A 22,729-nucleotide genomic window follows, 5' to 3' on the forward strand; every position below is an offset into this window, starting at 1 on the left:
GCTACTCTTTTACGTCTCTTTCTATAAATATTGGCATTTCCGACACGATAGGGGCATATTGGTCTCTTCCTTTTGTTTTTACTTGAAACAAAAGTCTAGTAGAATAATGTCCTTTTGAGTACAAATTGGTCACCATAAACATAACCATCAACTCTGTGACATTCTAACAAAGTATCCATTAACTCACTAATTGAATCCACATAAGGTACGTCTTTAAATGCAAAAAAGAAAAAGAAAAAACACAACTTATTATGGCATCATTCCTTTGTAGACAAAGTAATCTATAGTTAACAAGAAGATCCTACAAGGTGGGATCTAGTGTCCATTGAATTGAAAGCAAGGTACATCTTTTTCTTCATCATGTACAAGTCACTAATGCTTCAATTCTTTTGGTTATTCAGCTATTGCAATCGTAGGATGATTTAGTCCAACACTAAAGCAAATCTAAAAGGTACAAGGCATTTGAAGCCTCATTCACATAGAAACACTACTTTAGTGTCCTAACTATCAATTACTTAAACGTAATTTTAGCTCAAATCTTTCTATCTTGGGTCAAGATCAAAATCCTACAATTGGCAAAGAATCAAAAGCAAGGTATAACTACTACGCACAATGTACAAGTCATTAAAGCTTCAATTTGCTCGTACTTTTTAATGGAAGGTAAATGATTTCTACCTCATGACAACACACGAGGACCAAGACTACAATGATGAAATCTACTCATTATAGGGTCAAATAAATCCAATCCACATGTACCGTTACTAGAGAAATGTACAATCATTTATGCACAATGTACACCATTTACACATCTCTTCTCCGTCTTCTCCGCCATATGTAACCTCGGCATGTAACAAGTCACATGAACCGATCCGTCCCATCGTCAATATAATCTTAATTAATTTTTACTGTTAAGACAACCATACAAACTTGTCGATTCTAACTCTCTTACTATTCTTATAGATTCTCACATTTTTACTGTTAAAACATGTACAGACTTGTGGATGCAACACTCAACATCCCTACCAACCAGTCTCACAGTTATCAAGTTATCAACATTACAAATGTAAATCAAAATGTCATCGAGCAAGGAAGATGATATTCAGAGACGTTATTTATGGATTTTCACGTTCTTATGGTTATGTCAGACTGTATTTTTACGTTATTTATAGATTCTCACATTCTTACTGTTACGTCAGACTGTATTCTTATTGTTATTTATGGATTCTCAAATTCTTACTGTACGTCAGACTGTATTCTTACTGTTATTTATGGATTCTCATATTCTTACTGTACATCAGACTATATTTTTACTGTTATTTATGGATTCTTACATTCTTACTGTTACTTCTGACTGTATTCTTATTGTTATTTATGGATTCTCAAATTCTTACTATACGTCAGATTGTATTCTTACTGTTATTTATGGATTCTCGTATTGTTACTGTACGTCAGACTGTATTCTTACTATATTTGTACGTCAGACTGTATTTTTACTGTTATTTATGGATTCTTACATTCTTACTGTTACGTCAGACTGTATTCTTATTGTTATTTATGGATTCTCAAATTCTTACTATACGTCAGATTGTATTCTTACTGTTATTTATGGATTCTCGTATTGTTACTGTGCGTCAGACTGTATTCTTATTGTTATTTATGAATTCTTACATTACGTCACAGACTGTAACGAAAAGAGGGTAAAGGTAAAAACATAGTGGTCCCTGGCTGGCAGGAAAATGCGGTCATCCGTAGAGCTAAGCCTTGTCATGGGCAGCCGTAGGACACCCATCTTCCTTTGATGGTGACATCGTTCTTCTTAATGCACATGAACCCATGTTACCCTTGTCCCTAATTATCTATATATATGTAAATATATGGAAATTCATATATATATATATATATATATATATATATATATATATATATATATATATATATAAGAGAGAGAGAGAGGACATGTGAGATCAATCTCAACTACTTGCAGGAAGGAAGTCAGTTTCACATATACAACTCAGAGAAAATCAACCAAGTATATTAATGTTTGTGGGGCCTACAAGCACCATCTGTACAATGGTTGGCATAGGCATTGTCCTTGCATTGTACGACTCATTATCTGCATTAAAAACTTGTACTTTTGAACTATAAATAAAGGAAAAACTTTTGTACAAATGAAGAGTGCACGGTTTATAGGCAAGGAAACATGGCAGATGATCAAGATTCACATGGAACATGAAAATATCTTGTGTTTCATTACCTGAAAAACTGATTTTGAAACCGTAATAAAATGCTAAATTGACGTGGATGTCAACAAAAACTATAAATCTAGTCAAAAAGTCGAGCTTTTTACGTGGAAAATTCCTTGATTTATGTAAGTTACTGTCATATAATAGTCGTATGATGTCAATAGGACAGAAATAAACATGTATTGTAACTTTGGATGAATGATAATTAAAAAATATTTGAGAAAATGATTTAATCTGGTAAAACTATAAATGGGTGTTTGGAAATGGAAAAATAAATGAGGGCAATTTTGTAATATGCTGATACAAACATGGTACATCGTACAAATCAAATGAAATATCTGAAGGCGATAAGCCAAAGCGTTGTATAAAAAATCGGAATCTGAATCAACATTTGCAAAATCTAAAGGAATAGAAGTATCAAAAAGTTATAGCACATGAGAATGTCTGAATGATTATCCTTTATATAAAATTCAGGCACTATAACCAATAAAAAAGTAAAGCAACAAGCTTTTTTTTATCTCAAGTACTATAAAAAAGAAACAAACGTTCAAGAAGATATGCTGTGAAAATGATGTATCCTTTTACCTTTTTATCCACACGCCTTTTTTTTTCTAATAGGCTTTCTAGGAATGTTTACGACGAGAAGGGTATTCTTGTCTTTTTGGGTGGTACAAAAAATTTCAACTTTGTCACATTATATGCCACAAATCATACAAGTGAGCATGGAATTTTGAAACAAAAATATATATTTTTTTAAATTAAATTTGTTGCTCAATAGAATTACAGATAGTCAAGAGATCAAGAGAAAGTCCACGCATTTTTCAGACAAGCTTTCTAGGGATATTTCTGATATTAAGGATGAGGAGGGCATTCTCGTCTTTTGGACAAACAAGAGATCAAGAGCGAGTAAAAATTGCAACTTATATCACAATATACCAAAATTTGCACAATTGAGCATGAAATTTCGAAACAAAAACGATGATAAAACCTATCTTTTTTTAAATTAAATCATTCAATACAATTACAGACAATATTGGGGGGGGTTACATTTTATAGGTCATTGGGTGGTTTGGAGTGTTGTTGATGTTGGCCATCAATTAAGCTTAGTTGTCGCCTCACTCTAGCAATTTGAGCTTGCACCTACAAAGCCATCAGAAAAGGGTAAAATGGTCATTTACTGAGAGTCAGATGATTCATTCATCGGGAGGATTTCTTTCACATCCTTATCATGTTTTGGTTATGGAGTTGTCAAAGGTCATGTGCTTTTTCACTAGTTGGGTTTGGAAGAATGTGCATATGGATCAAATATCACATGAAATCAATAAAAAAACCAAATTTTACAATTATTTCCAAATTGGGAAAAAATTAAACATAAGCAAGAATGTTCACCGATTTTTAGTCAACAATAATTTGCAAAAGTCAGGGTTGATTATGCCAAACAAATCATATGCACCCCATTAAAGCAAACAATATCCACTCCCATTATCCAAAATCTACCAATTTTTAGATATTTTTTGGATCTACTTGGATTTTGTTCTACATGAAATAGAGGAAAGTGGTTTGTTCATAAAGTGAGAGTTTGTATCCCTTATCTCATTCTTTTTTTATATATTTATTATTTCCTCAAACAATGAAAAAAAAAGCTAGATAAAGAAAAGTGTTAAATGCAAACATAGCAAAAACATTCATTTATTTGTGTGTTGTGACATCCTACTTTCATTTCATTCAATTATAGCATTCTACTTTCGAAAATAAAAAATTATCAATGCATTGTACTTTTGGGTCCCAACTTTGTAAGAAATATTTACATCTTTCTTCTTTGTGCTTTCCTTCACAAAAAAAGGCTCAAAACATTCTTATTTAAAAAAAAATGTGAATCCATTTACTAGACTTGTCTAATAAAGAATCAAAATATGACTTCTTAGTGTCAAAGGCGTTGCTTCAATACAGTTTGAACAAGTGAGCAATATAAGGAGTACGATATTTTAAAATGTTGATAGTAATAAAAGGAATAATAAGTAGGTAAGTAGTTAAATACACATAGAAATAATATAGGCAACGAAGACCTAATGCTCTACTCCATTACCCTAATTTTTCACTCCCTCCTAATTTGAGATCTTAAAGAAACAAGATAATAGTAGCTTTTTGTGGTGATTAAGGAGCACCATAATCTCCAAACATAAAGGAATTGACATTCTTTTACTATTTTAAACTACAACTTTATTTAGTGACAAGCCTAGAGAGTGTTTAGTTGCGGAAAAATTTTCCAAGAAAAATGAGAATATTGAAAACGCGTTTAGTTCGTCTATTTTTCTAAAATTACAAAGAAATTGGAAATTTTTGGAAAACCGATAATCATTGTTTTCCACATTTTTCTAATTCCAAAATTTTCTAAAATATGAACACACACACACACACACACACACACACCAACCTCCATATTACTTTTAGCACTGGGTTTTGTTGTTTATCAAATAAATAATAGTTTTTAACATTGGGTTTTGTTGTTTATGAAATGGAATTTTATTTCCAATGAATAGGTTAAAATACTATATTTTGTCATTATATGCATATTCTACAACCACAGGTGAAAAAATGGAACTTTTAATTTTTTGAATCTAAGAAGTAACATATGTATAAAGGAGGGCTCATGCACAAATCAAAGAGGCAGTGTTCCTGATAAAAACCTAGATTATAAATCAATTCACAACCTCACAACTTATACATATTTTGGAGATCAATTAAAGCTTTTAAGCCATTGAGAACTTGATACATTGATTCAAAATTTCCAATCCTTTGTTCTTCCAATAGGTATCAATTGTTTTATTCTTGTAGTTTTGTATCAACATCTTGATCCATAAGTAGTACAAGATAAAGAAATGCTGGTGAACAGGGTTTAAACTTACATGATAGAAAGGTGAAGTGTAAGAAGTACTATGAATCGATTTTCAGCTTTAAGCATATCATTAAGTAAATGCCACACTTTGTAGTTTGTACAAAGCTTCTTATTCATGTTCTTAAATGAAGTTGAAGAACCTTATGAAAAGAAAACAAAACAATCTGCATAGTTTTGATTTTAAAAGGGGCAAAGCTCAAAATTATATTTAAAAATGGATACGATTTATTTCAATATACAACCCAAAATCGTAAGTTACAAAATAATTTATTTTTAAGTAGTTTATAATGTTATTTTTATTTATTTAAAATTTTAAAACTATTTAATGTGATAAGTACATTTTTAATTTATAACAATTACCTAATAAATGATAATTTTGTTTTTAAAACAAAAGGGTAACATAGTCATTTAATCATATTCAGCCAATGCATTCAGTCCAGATTCCAGAAAAGAAACATTATTTTTATTTATATATCAACAATATTTTATTCATTCAGATATCATTATCAATTCAGCACTTAATGATTCAGATGTTATTAAGAGACAAAAAAAAAAAAGATCATGGTTACCTGTTGTCGAGCAGCTGCAAGTTTTAAAAGCTCATCTGCTTCTGAAAAATTTGTAAACCACTGTGTCAGAGGATTATCTTTGGGATCAAATTTCTTCCTTTTATCTGCATCCTCAACTGATACTACAAGAAAAAAAAAAAGCATTTAAAAGGGTTAAAAGGGTCAAATTGGTTGATTTGGAAAAATGTTCTAAGAATAAAACTGAAAGTAGAATTTTAGAATAGAAATAAATGAAATGAAAGTATGTTTTGCTATTTACATGTCACATTAAAAAGACAACTCACTCACCAGGGGGTAAGATTATGCCAGGTGGCAGTCTAGGAACAATGACAGCTGGATGATTCTGAACACGTGCAAATAACACCTCAGATGGCTCACTGAAGACAACTTCATCATATGACTCAACAACCACTGGTTTTTTAACAGACATGGAACCCGATTCATCTTCAGGATATAACTTCAAATGATGATATCTGTGAAATGTGAATGTTTTCAATCCATCAAAATTGTAAATTGTAATTAATTTATGGAAAGAATAAGAAAGAAACTAACAAGTGAAGTGGTTTCTCACAAACATCATTGTGAAAATGAAGAGTGATAGCAATTTCAAATTCACCCCATCCAGATTCTGATAGCTCAAATGGTGGAGATTCCACTACTCTCATTGGATTATTGAAACTGGAATGTAATTGGAACACAACCCGTTTAACCACTACACTCAAATCCTCATTAGTTGCTCCTCTCACATAAACTGTCCATCTGTGAGATTGATACCTAAAAGCAAAAGATTATATCATGAAACTACAAGTTTTGGCATTTATTTCAACGCCTATCAACAATCGCTAAGAAAAACTTTGAAAACTCACTCGCTTGCTTTCTTTCCGAGCCAGAATGCAATGTTACCATAAACAATTGGAACGCTAAATTCAATATCTTTAAGCTTCTTGACCAAATTCTGCACAAAGACACGTACATGACTTATGATCAGAGACGTTAATTCTTCAACATCTAGACTCTATTCATCAAAGCTTTCAGAGAGATTATAAACCATAGTAACCAAGAGAAATGATATCCCAGTATCAGCGATTAAACTCTGCCCAAATGCTAGAAAACCAAGGAAAGAAAAACCCTTTTCGTTTTAAGTTTATTGCTGGATTGATTGAATGATGTCACTATGGTGAACAATATGGAGCTCTCGCATTATGTATTTAAAAGTAAAGATTGTACCTTCTTCTCATTATCATCGGAAGATCGAACCATTTTGGTGCGCTGTGATTTGGGGGTAGAGGGGGTGACGTCCGGCTGCTGGTTAGATGAGTGTAATTTAGATGAATGCTGTGGCATGTCCTTCAAAGAAGAACTCGTATAAATTGCCCTAAATCAAGAAAAGGAATTAGGGCTTTTTCCGATGGTACAATGCTAATTTGCGTATGGGAAATTGGGAATTGCACAATCGATGGTCTCAAATGAGGGTGTTTTTGACCTTTCAGCACAATTCATATTTAAAATTACCGGATTGCGAAATTGATAAACTTAAGGGTTCTTCGATTTAGTTACTAACTGGGTTCAAAAAAATTCAATTTAACATGTTTGATATTATGTTTAAACTTTTGGACTCGGTCTAAGGTATGGACTCGGTCCATCAAAAGTAAAGGATTCGGTCCTCTCTTCCATAAAGCAGGATTCGGTCCAATGTATAAACAAAACCCCATTTTCCTGTTTTTCACACACACGCCCCCACAGAAACAATCGAAGCTGCTCCCCTCCCCTGCGAGCAGGTGCGTCTATGAGTTTTTTTTCTCAAAAATTGTTGTGGAAATGGGATCAAGAAAATGACGCTTATGATCTACAATTGCGTCATTGAATGCCTCCACAGGAAGAACATCCATCGACGACTGTTGCTATCAAAGTTCGATCGTTGCTTCCAATTCCGATATGTTGCTCGACGGTGTCAGCTTCCTCCGACCATTCAACAGGCAACCATCAAGATTCCGTTCAGGTGAGTTTTCATACCTTTTTTCTCCAATTTTTTGTGCTCGAATTTTGCTGAGATGTTGGATTTTTGTTGTGATGTTCAAGTTTCTTTTTTTTTGTTCTTCTTTGATTATGCTAGATTTAGCGAAGTATTGATGATTTATTTTTTTGATAATTTTTCGTTTGGTGCTGTTGTCGTACTCTTGCTGTGAATCTCGATTTGTGATGTTGTTGTTTTTCGTATGGTACAAATTATATGTTAAATGAGTAAAAGAAAGTTGAATAATAGATTACTTGTTAAATGATTGTCAAAAAGTTGTGTGTGAATTTGTGTGTGTATGTATGACAATTTTTATTTGGATTTTAAATTATGCATGTTTAATTTAGATTTTATGTGATAATTTGTATTTTTATAATTATTTTATCCGGTATAAGAGACAACATAAGGGTAATATGATCATTTTTCATCATTCAACGTAGTTAGTCAGATAAACAATCAAACAACATAAATTCAGCCAAATGTGGACTCAATCAGAACTTCTAATCTTCTAACCCAGTCAGCTCTAACTCAGTTAACAACTATCAAGCGACCCTCAATCAAATGTTTATTTATTGCAATATGAAGGAAATAACCAATTTTTTTGGAATATTATATTCTTGAGAGGAGTTGTTTGGTCTTAACCCATTCTATATCGGGCGAAATATCTTAATATTTTAGAGAATTTTCGCAAAGAATAAATGGTATTCGATTCCGATGAGTTTGAGGGTTTACGAATTAGTATTTTGTTTATTTACTTGTAATTGTATTTCTATACTGTTAACCACACACACACACAAAAATAATAAAAAAATAGTATGGAATCCGAAGACACGTTCGAAATGTGAATAACAGATTCGAAATATAACATTAATTCAAATCTAGCACCTTAGGCAGCTACTTAATTAGTGTTAGTAATGACAAAAAAAAAACATTATACATAAGTAGCAGTATATTAGATATTTCAGAATACCAGAATACGAAGAACAAGTACAACATGTGTAAAACGGTCTGGATCATAACGTCAAAAAAAATTACAGAATGATATTTAGTGTAATTTTGAAACTGTATTCTTTATGCATTTTTTAGCATGGTCACATTTACAATGTTTATCTTACAATGTCTTTCAAACATACCATTGTTGTGGATATTCTTGATAAACTCAAGAACCGATCGTCGTACGAGACTATTTTCTAACAAACGTGCTTTGGTTGGTGGTTAGATATTAATATTCGAGAAGGGTCCCCTTTGCTTTTACATTACATATTCTACAAAGAAGTTGTCACAAAACCTCGATGTGATGTAGAGGAAATGGTTTTTGAATTGGGGGAGTTCGAGTTGACCTTTGGATAAGGGAATTATGCTTTGTGACCGACTTCCGGTTTGGGAACAATTGAAAACTCAATTGCAGACGATATTTGGAAAGCATCATGAACTTCTCCATCATATATATATATATATATATATATATATATATATATATAAACTCAAAAATTAACGTATCCACCTATGCTTTTAAGGTAAAATACTTTTTATATCAGTATTATCCTTTTGACATTTTGTGTTTGCTAATATCGTCATACATAATTTTTTTCATATATAGATTCTAGAGACTTTTCTATTAAGCATTTGGTTTGGTACCAAAAAACCGAATCTGGTCTCTCAGGTCATTGACATGGTCCATGCTTACTCGGTTATAGAAGACTCATTGTTATGTGTTTGTTAATGCGTATTGGGTGTGATTATTTATATATATTTTCCAGTTTCACCCATTTTTATAATGTTGTTAACAATTGATGTAAAATTGTATTAGGAAGATAATTAACCCATAGAGAAGTTAGAGCCACCACTGGATGAGAGTCGTGTTGTTGGGTGGTCTTATAGCTTTTCATGGATGAAACGTGATGATTTGCCTTGATCACCAGATACCAGGCCACCATCTCTTACACAATTACCTCCCAACTCAACTTATTCTGAGCTGACACAAAAGTAGGCATGACGAGATGCAAACATAGGTCTATATCCATCAGACTCACAACCACCACCATAAATTGGACTTCTTGTTGATAAGGAAAAATAATCCTGGAGTTGCAAAAGCATCTTCATGAATGCCAGAGGCAGCTGCGGGCCCATGAAACGGGCCCATGAAATATGTATGTCTTGTGTCGATAAAACAGTTAGGGTTACATGTAGATCCTACCATGGAGGAGAAGGGTACACCTAATAATATAGGTACCACATACGATGACGGCACCTCATGGGGTTGGAGGTACATTTTTAATTTCCTTTATGGTATACCAGTTATTACATTGTTGATTATTGAATAAATGAAACCCTTACCTTATGGTAGGGTGACACAGTTACCCATGTACAATAATTTTTCATAAAGGACTATGGTACACCCTAGGATGGCTGTTGATCACGTAGGTTTAAGGTACATATTTAGTTAGATACGTGTTTATACTCATTATTGCATAGTTGAATGCTTAACTGTACTTAACCTTGTATTTATGTAGGGTGACATTATTAATCATGTAATTCAACCTACCCCACAAAATGACAGTGTACTGATGCATGCATCTATATAGCTGGATGAGCTCATTCCACGACCAAAATTACTCGAACCACCATTGGAACTTAGGTGTATACAACAAGCGACACATCTTTCGATATGGTTGAAGTCTCCTTGGATACAGATGAAAAGGAAAGACAATTCACGCGTACGCCAACCGTAATTAGATGATTATATGAATGATAGAGTTTAAAGTCTTTATCTGAATCAGGATGCTTCACTAATTTTTGCTCACCGGTTTCTCGTCTATAAACTGCTCTTGAAGTTTTAGATACATACATACATACATACATACATACATACATACATATATATATATATATATATATATATATGGACTTTGAGGTCGGTTGGGTAGAATATGATGTAAGTTTTATATGTATGCTATCATTACACAATAAGTATTTAGTTAGGTTGATTACTCCTTATACATGTGTTGATCGATAATACATAATGCTCTGGATTTCCTTGTTTCTTGAGAAAAGGCATGAAGATGTTTGACATTCCCCATTTTTCAAAACCAATTAAAACTTTTTCTTTATGGTTTTAAAATATCATTTGTCTTAGTTGCGGAGAATCTCAGTTAAATAAAACATCTTGAGATTACAAAATATTGTTTCAAAATTACAAAACATTAAGGATGTCATAATTAAATATCCAACATAGGTTACAACATCAAGACATAAGGTCTTGAATCTGTTGCAGGCTTGTCTCTTATTTCACTCGAGATCCTACTTAATTTCCAGCATCATTAGTTCCGCTACCTATAATGTATATAAATTGAATGGGTTGGGTTTGGGAAACCTGGTGAGATATATAGGGTTTTCAAGCCCATAATAATTTAATGATATTAAATCATATTATTAATCATGCAAAAATAAATAATTTCAACAATATAGATATATGAATCCAACATAAATATCTATAAAACATTCTACCGGGACATACCCAGCCCAATCGATTCTCACAAATCCTAGTTCAACGATTATCTAGAATCACCTGATGTGATAAATCGTTTGATCAACTGTTTGACTACACATCTAGGTGAGTCCTTGGCCAATTTAAGTCTTTTAAAGGCAACTAATGTTTAGAGTATTTGATAAATATGATATCATATTTTATCTACGTCTGTGGGTTATAAGTCCACACTAGTAACACAATTCACAAGATCGTCTAGACTCTAGAATAATCAAGTTTTGACATCTCACTCTGGAAGATGATCCAGACGTACTTGCCCAGTTGTCTGATCTGGACATGCTAATACCGACTATCCAAAAGGAGGAGGACTACTACGCTCCGGTTTAAATCTCACACATTACCCAACTATGGGACCTTTCAGTTATTCATCTTACTTCGATCTTAATATCATTTATAAGTCTTAATTTAAAATTGACAAGGCTATAATAAAAGAAAAACGACTTCAAATAAAGTTTCCCAATTTCACAATACTATTATAACTTAGTAGATAAAATCAGCACAAAAATACATATATTAAACAGTTAACATATAAACAATCCTTCAAACGACAAATACTTGTGATAAATAATTTTAGGGTTTAGGTCATTTTTGGTCACTTAACTTTTCGTTTTGTGCTCATTTAGTCACTTAACTCTTTTTAAGTTTTAAAAGGTCATCAAACTTTTGGTGTTGTGCTTATTTAGTCACTTAACTTTTGGTTTGGTCACATTTAGTCACCTAACTTATAAAATTATGCTCATTTAGTCACTAAACTTTTAAATTTTTTCAAAAGTTTAGTGACTAAAGGAGCACAATTTTAAAAGTTAGGTGACTAAATGAGCACAAATAAAAAAGTTAAGTGACCAAACCAAAAGTTAAGTGACTAAATGAGCACAAAGTCAAAAGTTTGATGACCTTTTAAAACTTAAAAAGAGTTAAGTGACCAAATGAACACAAAACCAAAAGTTAAGTGACCAAAAATGACCTAAACCCATAATTTTATTATAATTATGAACTTGAAATTAACTACGCACTCGCCTTATTAAAAGTGAAAGACTTTAAATTAAATCTGCATCCTAGATACGCTTCAACTTTTTTTTTAAAAAGAACCTAGAAAAAATATTATTATGTTTCGTCGTCATTAATATTATTCGCGATTATAATTAAAGTTTATTAGATTTTATCTATAATCCCAAACAAATACGACTTATATCTGATAAGGAACAACCGGTAAGATCGTGCCGGGGGTAGGATCCGTTTTGGCATATAAAGATATAATGTTTGGAAAATCCACTTTAAACACTTCACTCATCTTACCTTGTCATCATTCATGTAAGTAGATCGATTGGTATAATGACTGGTATTACTGATAAAATCTTATTTATTTGTTCATAATAGTGATTACAAACATAAATATAAGTTATACTTAAAGCACGACAAGCATAACTCAACTTACAGGTTAATTAGGGAAAAACCAGAATTTGCGCGAGCAGAACTTCAAAACAGAAAACTCTTTTTCACCAGGCTTTTTGGTGCTCCAGAGCTTCGCTACTAATGCCTAAGAAGTACTAGAATCAATCCTTGAGGATTCGGGAGAGATTGGAAGTGATTGTGAAGGAATTGGAAAGAAAAATGCTTGCAAACGCTTCTATTTATAGGGAAATTCATAGGGCGTGTCGTGCCTAGGCGCGCCGCGTCCTATCCACGTGTTGATCATACGAACCTTGTCATGGGGAGAAAGGGGTGCATCTGATGGAGACACGGGTCACACTCCTGGTGGTGCCACGTGTCGCTCCAGCCTTGGCTGAAATTTAATTATTTTCGAAAAGTCATAACTTTCGCATACTAACTCCATTTTTACGGTCTTTATATTCACGCGTAGTTATCAACGAGTAATACAACTTTCGTTTAGACTTCGTTGGCTAATTTTCAACTTATTTTTGTTTTATGGTCCGAGAAGGCTTAGACTGTGAATAACGCTGCAATATTTGTAACTGTGTTATACAAGCACCATTTTTGACGTTCTTTATATCGTTGGTCTCTTGTTGAAGAGTACTACAACTTTCATTTAGATTGTTTTGGCTAACAATCAACCGATTTTTATTTCGGTTTTTTTTCGCACACTGTTGTATTGTGTCGCACTTGAAACTTTGAAAAGTCATAGCTTCCTCATACGAAGTCAGATTTAGGTGTTCTTTATATGCACGTGTAGTTATTGACGAGTACTACGACGTTCATTTATACTTCGTTGGCTAACTTTTGATTTATTTTTAATTCATATTTTAATCCTTTCTTTGATTTTTTAATCGTATTTTTATACAAATATGATGTCGTTATAATAATTATCCGTATAACATAAATACTATATTATATACAAAGAACACTCCATAAACACATAGCACATAATAAAAACTCCTCATTTATTATTTATTTATGATACAATTTATATTTGAACGACAACGTAAATAAGGGTCTATCCACGAAATGTCTAACGAAAAGTGTAGGCGTTACAAGATGATCGACGAACATTTGAAATATTAATACTGAGAACTGTGTGAATGTTGGCTGGTTTAACAACCGGACTGAATGTCTCATCAAGTTGATACCTTGCTGCTGTCTGTGACCATTAGCTACAAGTCTATCATTGTAGTGAGAAAGGGAACCATCTACATGAAATTTGTGATGAAAAAGCCACATAGACCTGTCAATATTGACTCTTGGGGGCCGAGGGACCAAGGTCTAAGTTCCATTTGAGATAAGGGATTTGTGTAACAACCCTTAATTTCAAATCAATGTAAATTGGGCTTATTCGAATAGAAGCCTAAGCTACAACTGTATGCAAGTGAATTAACATCATAACCATCACACAATGAGAACTCTAAATACCAAGGAAACATACTTTGTTATCATACTTATTTATAAGTTATGAACACTTATATTAAAAGCTACACATTTATAACACAATATAAGTCAAGATAAGTCAAAGTATGAAAGTTAAAACACAAAATACCCCACCACATGGAGTTTACGGCCTAAGTAAGGAGCATCAAAGGAGTTTATGGATTCATAAAGTGAACAAATGGTGTTCACGGTCCAAAGATCCAAGGATCTTTGTGTTTACGGCCTGAAGAGATAATGATCAAAGTGTTCACGGATGGAAGATAAAGAACAAATGGTGTTCACGGCCAAGAGGTGACCGTGAACACAAACCAAAGCTCTTTTTAGGGCGTAAACACTTCAATTCTTATCCCATTTAACTTCCCAATGAGATTAGATCCTTAAACACAACATACACCACCTTAGGAACATCCTTCATACGTAAGGAACAAATGAAATCATTTGCACATTCATCAAACGTAAACACTTCATTTTCTCTCAAAAACTTCAAGCCTTAGTTCTTCATTTGCTCTCAAGTATCAACACTTATATCCAGTGAACTTTCAAACTTCTTTCCCAGGAAGTTCTTCACTATTAGTAAGTATTCTATTACAAACTAGTGTTTTGTTATAATAATTTACTAGATATCCGATTATTAATCGATAATACGTATATATTATTATCAGGATACGTTTGTTAACACGTGTTCTAACCCGAGAATCGTCACTACCACCTCGTTATCACCCAAGAACACACATACAATGTGAGTTCATAACCCTGCGTTTTTACTATTTTTCACTATTTTAGGGGGGGGGGGGGGATACAAGTCTAACACAAGAATATTGTATTTACAAATAAATGATTTCTAAATATTTTTTAAATGACTTTAAATGATTTATAAACTCTTTTTAACTTATATTTTGCCAAAGTAATATTTATATATATATATATATATATATATATATATATATATATATATATATATATATATATATATATATATAAGTTATTTCAATCAGATTCATATTCCGTTTGTAACATATCGAGCAAAGGGGATACTTTCATGAATATTACATATCAAGTAGAACACACATATAAATTATAATAGGTATAATTTATGGAACTCTCAAACTATTTTCACGAACCAGTTATACAAAGTTTAACAGATTACTCTTGTACAAACACTTTACATTCAAGAATACTAGAGAAAGATCATACTATCAGATCATCATTTGTTTTTAAAGGACTTTTCATCATTTGTTATATACGTAATCGTCAATATGCTTTTTGTCAGACAATGTTTAGTTGCTTATTCATTTAGGAAATACAAGTTAAAGTCCTGATATTTTAACCAGAATCTCCCGACAGAGAGCGAGACAAATGTGTATAGATCTATACGAGATTGGCAATCCCGCACTCAGACTGTTAGCTACAATTGGGCAGGCATGCCTATGAGTGACCAATGTCGTTAACAGTTCCGACGCCTACACAACGTCGTTTCAGGCCAGCTAGTCATAGTATGGTTATAATAACTCACCAAAAAGATATGAACAAATACGATTAGTGTATAATTAATTAAACCAAAGAGTACGAATACAAAGTACTGGTTTTACAATAATACGATTTACAATATTACATTACAGTTTACAGCGGGTGGAGCCAGGCATACTCACTTTTACAGGGTTTTCAAAGAGTACAATTACAAAACTTGGAAAACTTAAACAATACAAAAAACATTCTTTTTATAGTTTTGTTGAACTAAAGTTATGTTATACTACTTTATAGTTTTATTAAACTAAAACTAAGTTACACTATTTACAAAAATACTTATACAAAACGGTTTTATGGGATTAAAACTAACTTTCAGTTACATCGGAACATATTGGATTTTCTGGAACAATATACATAATCTCTCTTTCAAGGATCAGATAGCAAACTTTTAAACATAAATACTTATCCACTCACTCAACATAAATGTTGATACTCTCTTTTTCAAAATACTTGTATTCTCAGGGAATCAATAAACATGTACATTCTCAAGCTTTTGAAGACGAAGTTGTATAGAGTTGCGTCTCTTGTTATGTTATATCTATTTTGGTGTCAATATACAATGATTGAACACACATGTAAAACTATTATTTCTCTAATACAATGGTTGTTGTACTTTGATTACTATGATGCATGTGTTGTGATACTTAAACATGAAGTCATCCACACCCGGATGTTTCCGCCGCTCCGGTTTGGGGGTGTGACAGATTGGTATCAGAGCATTGTTTATAGTGAACTCAATATATCAATCCATAAAAAGATATATAACTATAAATACATTGGGGATAAAGAGCTCTGACTATAAGTATACTTTTAAAATCTAAGTATTTTATAAGAAGTATACTAACACTCATACATACGAGAACAACATCACAATCATAACAACATAAAAAGTATTTGGATGTTGGACACTACAGTTAAACCTGGACAGTTATGTAATCATATCTGGGATAAATATAGCCTGATCAACTATATTTATTTGAGATACAACCAACATGTGTTTGAGAGTGATGGTAGTGTTGCGACAAGTCTAAAACTTACCAACTCTACATATAAAGAAGAATTCAAGAACAAAACATAAAATTTAAAATACTATAGGAGTATTTTAGGCACTATAATGCATTAACTGTTAACTATAAGTTTCTTATATGGAAACTTGAAGTTGTTTACTTGTTTTTACTAAATGTATTAAGATATCTCTTATATCCCTATTCTCGCATAGATAACATGGCTGGATTTCATCCACCGGCAGACCCCTTCCCTCCTAACCAGGGAAACGGGGGTTGGGTAGAAGAAGACTTCGAAGAAGATTTTCCGAAAGATTCTGACTCAGAACCAGAAGTCTATAATCCACCTCAAATTGCCCAAAGTCTCAATCCTCGTCAGAACTTCCAAGGTCCGACGCCGCAGTGGGCAGTGAACTTAGATAGGTGGAGTCATGAGCAGGGTTAGGACCATCCTTACAATGGAGACCGAAGCTTCTACAACCTTAATGAAGGAGGCTCAGCAGATAGAGCCCTCCCTGTGATAGTTCGTCGTGTTGCGCATAACGATGAACAAGGAAGAACTACCATCGACCGAGTCATGAAGTTTGACGCTACCACTAAAGTCAACACGGTTCATCTTCACCACCTGATTAAAAACCATGAAACAACCAGGAATCATACTGAAGCCTTGTGAAGGGAACTAGCTACAAAACGAACTGAAATTGGGGAACTTCGAGAATGTCAAGCGACATTAGAAAGGCGTATGTTTGCAACAGAACGCCAGTTGGCTAAATCCAAGGCTGAAGCTAGTAGCAAACCAAACAACACTCCTCGCGAGTAGAGCATACTCTACTCACTCTTTTGAATATAGTTTAAGTCTACGTATATACACTAGTGATGTTTTCATGTACATAGTACGACCTCAAAATTTTACTTTTGATAGGTCGGTATGATGTCAAAGTTTTCCGTTAAGTTGGTATGTTGTAGACCTACTTCAAGGTCGAATTTTCCGAACTCTATGTATCTAACATACCAATGAAAATTGACAGGCATCTTACTTCCCTTGAAAAATCACTATCCAATTTCATGTTATCACTTTGCAAGTTATTCCTTGTGGTAGACTTCTATATAAACTTCTTTCAGAATTCATGATGAACTAGTGTATTTATTTCAAATACATCTGATTTAAAATCTCTATTGATGTCTTACTATCTTTTCATCTTTTGAATCTTAAAGAAAAAGATGCCTCCAAGAAGAAATCCAAGACGTCTAAATGTCAATGCGGCACCAACACCACCTCCACCTCCGCTACCACCTCTACAGTTTGACGCTAATATGTTTCAGGCAGCGGTCACTGCAGCTGTGGCAGCCGCCATGTCACACATAAATACAACCGGTGCCAGCGGATCTGGGAGTGGTGTTCATCCCTTAAATCATGGTGAAAGTCAAGGACACCCACGAGAGTGTACATATAAGGACTTCACGAATGCCAAACCTAGGACCTTTAATGGGACTGGAGGAGTTTTGGCTCTAACTCAATGGATAGAGAAAACTGAAGCAGTTTTTGAAATCTGTTCGTGCCCTGAAGGTAGCAAGGTGAAATTTGCTGCCTGCACCTTTTCTGATCGAGCTCTTACATGGTGGAACGGCCATGTTAAGTCACTGACTCTTACAGTGGCTAATTCATTGAGCTGGGAACATCTGAAATTGTTGATGATGCAAGAGTACTGCCCGAGGGGTGAAGTACAAAAGCTCGAGCAAGAGCTTTGGGGTCTTACCATGACAGGTACAGACATAATAACTTACACCAATAGGTTCAGCGATCTGACGATCCTATGTCCTGGAATGGTTCCTCTGGAAAGCAAGAAAATCGAAAGGTATATATGGGGGCTATCACCCCAGATTCAAGGAAGTGTGTTAGCTTCAAAGCCTGTTACTTTCGATAGTGCCAAACAACTGGCACATTCTCTAGTAGATCATGGAGTCCATCAAGGCTTCATGACTACTGCTCCAGAACAACCCAAAACAAACAGCAAAAACAACAACAATAACAACAACAACAACAACAGTAAGAAAAAGCCATAGAACAAGAGGAAGGGTCAATCTTCCCAAGAGCCTTCCAAGAAACAACAGATAGTAGTTGTTCATGCTACTACCATTCCTGCTGCTGTTCTTGTTACTCCTACACTAGCAAAGCAGTATGCTGGTAAATTACTGAAGTGCAACAAGTGTAATTCCCATAACAATGGAAATTTCCGTGATGCAATGTAGGAACTGCAACAGAAAAGGGCACACTGCCCAATTCTGTAGGTCACCTCCGCAACCGATCACGCAAGTTCCTGGCATTGGAGTAGGTCGGGCATGTTATGAGTGCGATGAAACTGGGCACTTCAAAAAAGATTGTCTAAAACTGAAGAATGCCGGTGGCGTGGAAAGAATACTAGCTATTGGTTACGAGGAAGCCGTGGCAGATCCTATTGTGGTCACGGGTACGTTTCTTCTCAAAAATTCATACACATGCATTCATTTGATAGTGGTGCAGAGAAGAGCTTCGTGAGTCATAAATTCGAACACCTACTTAAACAAAATTCTCAACCACTAAAAGATACCTTTACTGTAGAAATGGCCAACGGGAAAACAGAGTGTAATAACAATATATACATAGGATGTACCCTTACTCTAAATAACTTTTCATTCCCAATCAACCTGATGCCGGTCTCCATAAAAAGTTTCGACGTCATCATTGGTATAGATTGGTTAACTCCTAATCGTGCCGACATCCTATGTTACGAGAAAGCCATTCTCCTTAATCTGCCAAGTAACAAAACTCTTATCATTTCCGGCGACAAATTCGGCGTGAACCTACAAATCATCTCCTGTATCAAGGCACAAAAGTATCTTCGCAAGGAGTACTGTGCTTTTTCTAGCTCACGTGGTAGACAAAAATCAAGAAGTGAAAGACTTCGAGAGAATTCCCGAAGTCTGTAATTTCCCCAACATTTTTCCCGATGATCTTCCAGGAGTCCCTCCTGAAAGACAAGTCGAATTCATAATCGACTTAATTCCTGGAGCTACCCCCGTAGCGAAATCACCTTATCGTCTTGCACCGACAGAAATGCAGGAACTATCCAGCTAGCTGAACGATCTTCTCAACAAAGGATTCATTAGATCAAGCTTCTCACTTTGGGGAGCACCGGTCTTGTTCGTGAAGAAGAAGGATGGATCTTTCCGCATGTGCATAGAATATCGTGAGCTAAACAAACTTACTATAAAAAACCGATACCCTCTACCACGGATTGACGACTTGTTCGGCCAACTTCAAGGAGCTAGCTATTTTTCAAAGATTGACTTAAGATCCGGGTATCACCAGTTACGAGTTTTAGAGGAAGATGTTCCCAAAACAGCCTTCCGAACTCGTTATGGTCACTAAGAGTTTGTAGTGATGCCTTTCGGATTCACGAATGCACCTGCAGTTTTCATGGATTTGATGAACAGAGTGTGCCGTCCTTACCTGGACAAATTCGTAACAGTCTTCATAGACGATATCCTTATCTACTCACGAAGTGAGGAGGAGCATAGACAACATCTCCGACAAGTCTTGCAAACATTGAGAGCAGAGAAGCTATATGCCAAGTTCTGAAAGTGCGGATTTTGGATTAGGAAGGTAGGTTTTCTAGGTCACGTGATAAGTGAAGAGGGAATACATGTGGATCCATCCAAAATAAAGGCAATCGAGAACTGGTCAGCATCCAAAACGCCTACAAAAATCCGCCAATTCTTAGGCCTTGCTGGCTACTATCGCAGATTCATTCAGAATTTCTCCCGAATTGCTAAGCCACTCACCACCCTGACACAAAAGGGTGTAACTTTTAGCTGGGGAGAAAAACAAGAAACAACGTTCCAAATGCTGAAACGATCCCTGTGCAGTGCACCTATCTTATCTCTTCCGGAAGGAACATAAGACTTTGTAGTATACTGCGATGCGTCTAACCAAGGACTAGGCTGTGTTCTTATGCAGCGAGGAAAGGTTATATCCTATGCCTCGAGAGAACTTAAGACACATGAGGTTAACTATACAACTTATGACCTTGAACTGGGAGCAGTGATATTTGCTCTGAAGATCTTGAGACACTACTTATATGGAGCGAAATGCACAATATTCACGGATCATAAAAGTCTTCAACATATCTTCGACCAGAAAGATCTGAACATGAGACAAAAACGTTGGGTGGAGCAACTAAATGATTACTAATGCGAAATTCGTTATCATCCCGGTAAATCCAATGTAGTAGCTGATGCCTTAAGCAGAAAAGAATACTCGCGACGTCGAGTAAAGTCGTTGACCATGACTATCCATTCACACCTGTCCACACAGATCAAAGAGGCTCAACTTGAGGCCTTGAAACCCGAAAATGTGACAAGTGAAAATTTAAGAGGAATGGATAAAAACTTAAACATCAAAGGTGATGGAGCCCGATACTTCATGAACTGGATCTGAACACCAAAGTTCGGTGGTTACAGAGAGGTTGTCATGAACGAAGCACATAAGACGCGATACTCCATTCACCCAGGTTCAGACAAGATGTATCTGGACCTTAAGAAACTTTATTGGTGGCCAAACATGAAGGCTGAGATTGCTACCTTTGTGGGCAAGTGTCTTACTTGTGCTAAAGTCAAGGTAGAGTACCAAAAGCCTTCTGGTCTACTACAACAACCGGAAATCCCTGAATGGAAGTGGGAGCGGATTACAATGGATTTCATAACTAAGTTACCCAAGACAACGGGTGGCCATGATACCGTCTGGGTAATCGTCGATAGATTAACCAAATCCGCACACTTCTTACAATAAAGGAAACATACAAGATGGAGAAGCTAACTAGAATATACATCAGATAGATAGTTAGACTGCACGGTGTACCGATATCTATTATCTCTGACCGAGATAGTAGATTCACTTCACATTTCTGACATTCACTACATAAATCTCTGGGAACTAGGCTGGACATGAGTACAGCCTACAATCCACAAACTGATGGACAGAGTGAGAGAACAATTCAAACGTTAGAAGACATGCTGAGAGCGTGTGTGATCGACTTTGGTAAAGCATAGGATACCCATTTACCACTAGTCGAGTTCTTGTACAATAACAGTTACCATACTAGCATTAAGGTTGCTCCATTCGAAGCTCTCTACGGTCTCAAGTGCAGACCACCTCTGTGTTGGGCTGAAGTGGGTGACACGCAACTGGCTAGAGGTCAAATTCCTGACAACACTCTTACTGGTCCGCAGATCATTCGAGAAACTACTGAGAAGATAGTACAAATTTAAGAACGACTTAAAGCCTCCAGAGACAGACAGAAAAGCTACGCAAACAAAAGGAGAAAACCCTTGGAATTCAGGTTGGAGACCACGTCATGTTGAAGGTTTCACCCTGGAAAGGCATGATACGCTTTGGAAAGCGTAGCAAATTGAATCCAAGGTACATTGGACCATTCGAGATTCTTTCTAGAATCGGTCCAGTAACTTACAAACTCAAATTACCTCAAGAACTCAGTAACATACATCCAATCTTTCACGTGTATAACCAGTAGAAATCCTAGATAGGGAAGTAAAGAGAACCAAACAAAGTCGTATCCCGATAGTGAAGGTTCGCTGGAACACAAAACGGGGACCTGAATTCACTTGAGAGCGGGAGGATCAAATAAAACAGATGTATCCACATCTCTTTCCCTAGTCTTCTTGTATCTCTATAGTCTTAATTTCGGGATGAAATTCCCTCTAACGAGGGGATAATGTAACAACCCTTAATTTCAAATCAATGTAAATTGGGCTTATTCGAATACAAGCCTAAGCTACAACTGTATGCAAGTGAATTAACATCATAACCATCACACAATGAGAACTCTAAATACCAAGGAAACATACTTTTTTTTATCATACTTATTTATATGTTATGAACACTTATATTAAAAGCTACACATTTATAACATAATATAAGTCAAGATAAGTCAAAGTATGAAAGTTAAAACACAAAATACCCCACCACATGGAGTTTATGGCCTAAGTAAGG

At 34.8% G+C, this 22,729-nt stretch overlaps 1 protein-coding gene and 1 long non-coding RNA gene across 2 annotated transcripts; one reads left to right on the forward strand and one right to left on the reverse strand.

The window, feature by feature from the left end:
• The first annotated feature begins 252 nt into the window (after nucleotides 1–252).
• On the forward strand, nucleotides 253–1,024 carry LOC145129316 (uncharacterized). The gene is made up of 3 exons (XR_013717454.1): nucleotides 253–308; nucleotides 402–451; nucleotides 532–1,024. It is a non-coding gene; the product is annotated as an uncharacterized LOC145129316 (long non-coding RNA).
• Nucleotides 1,025–3,222: 2,198 nt separating this feature from the next.
• On the reverse strand, nucleotides 3,223–7,142 carry GAS41 (YEATS family protein). The gene is made up of 6 exons (XM_079069545.1): nucleotides 6,936–7,142; nucleotides 6,575–6,663; nucleotides 6,261–6,482; nucleotides 5,997–6,181; nucleotides 5,709–5,830; nucleotides 3,223–3,383 (listed from the first exon to the last, which is right to left on the reverse strand). Exons 1-6 carry the CDS (start codon nucleotides 7,050–7,052, stop codon nucleotides 3,294–3,296), a joined length of 825 nt encoding a protein of 274 aa, XP_078925671.1. The 5' UTR covers nucleotides 7,053–7,142; the 3' UTR covers nucleotides 3,223–3,293.
• Between the last annotated feature and the right edge of the window lie 15,587 nt (nucleotides 7,143–22,729).

The sequence above is a fragment of the Lactuca virosa genome, chromosome 8 (assembly GCF_052849685.1).
Source record: "Lactuca virosa cultivar CGN04683 chromosome 8, Lactuca_virosa_CGN04683_v6, whole genome shotgun sequence".
NCBI lineage: Eukaryota > Viridiplantae > Streptophyta > Magnoliopsida > Asterales > Asteraceae > Lactuca > Lactuca virosa.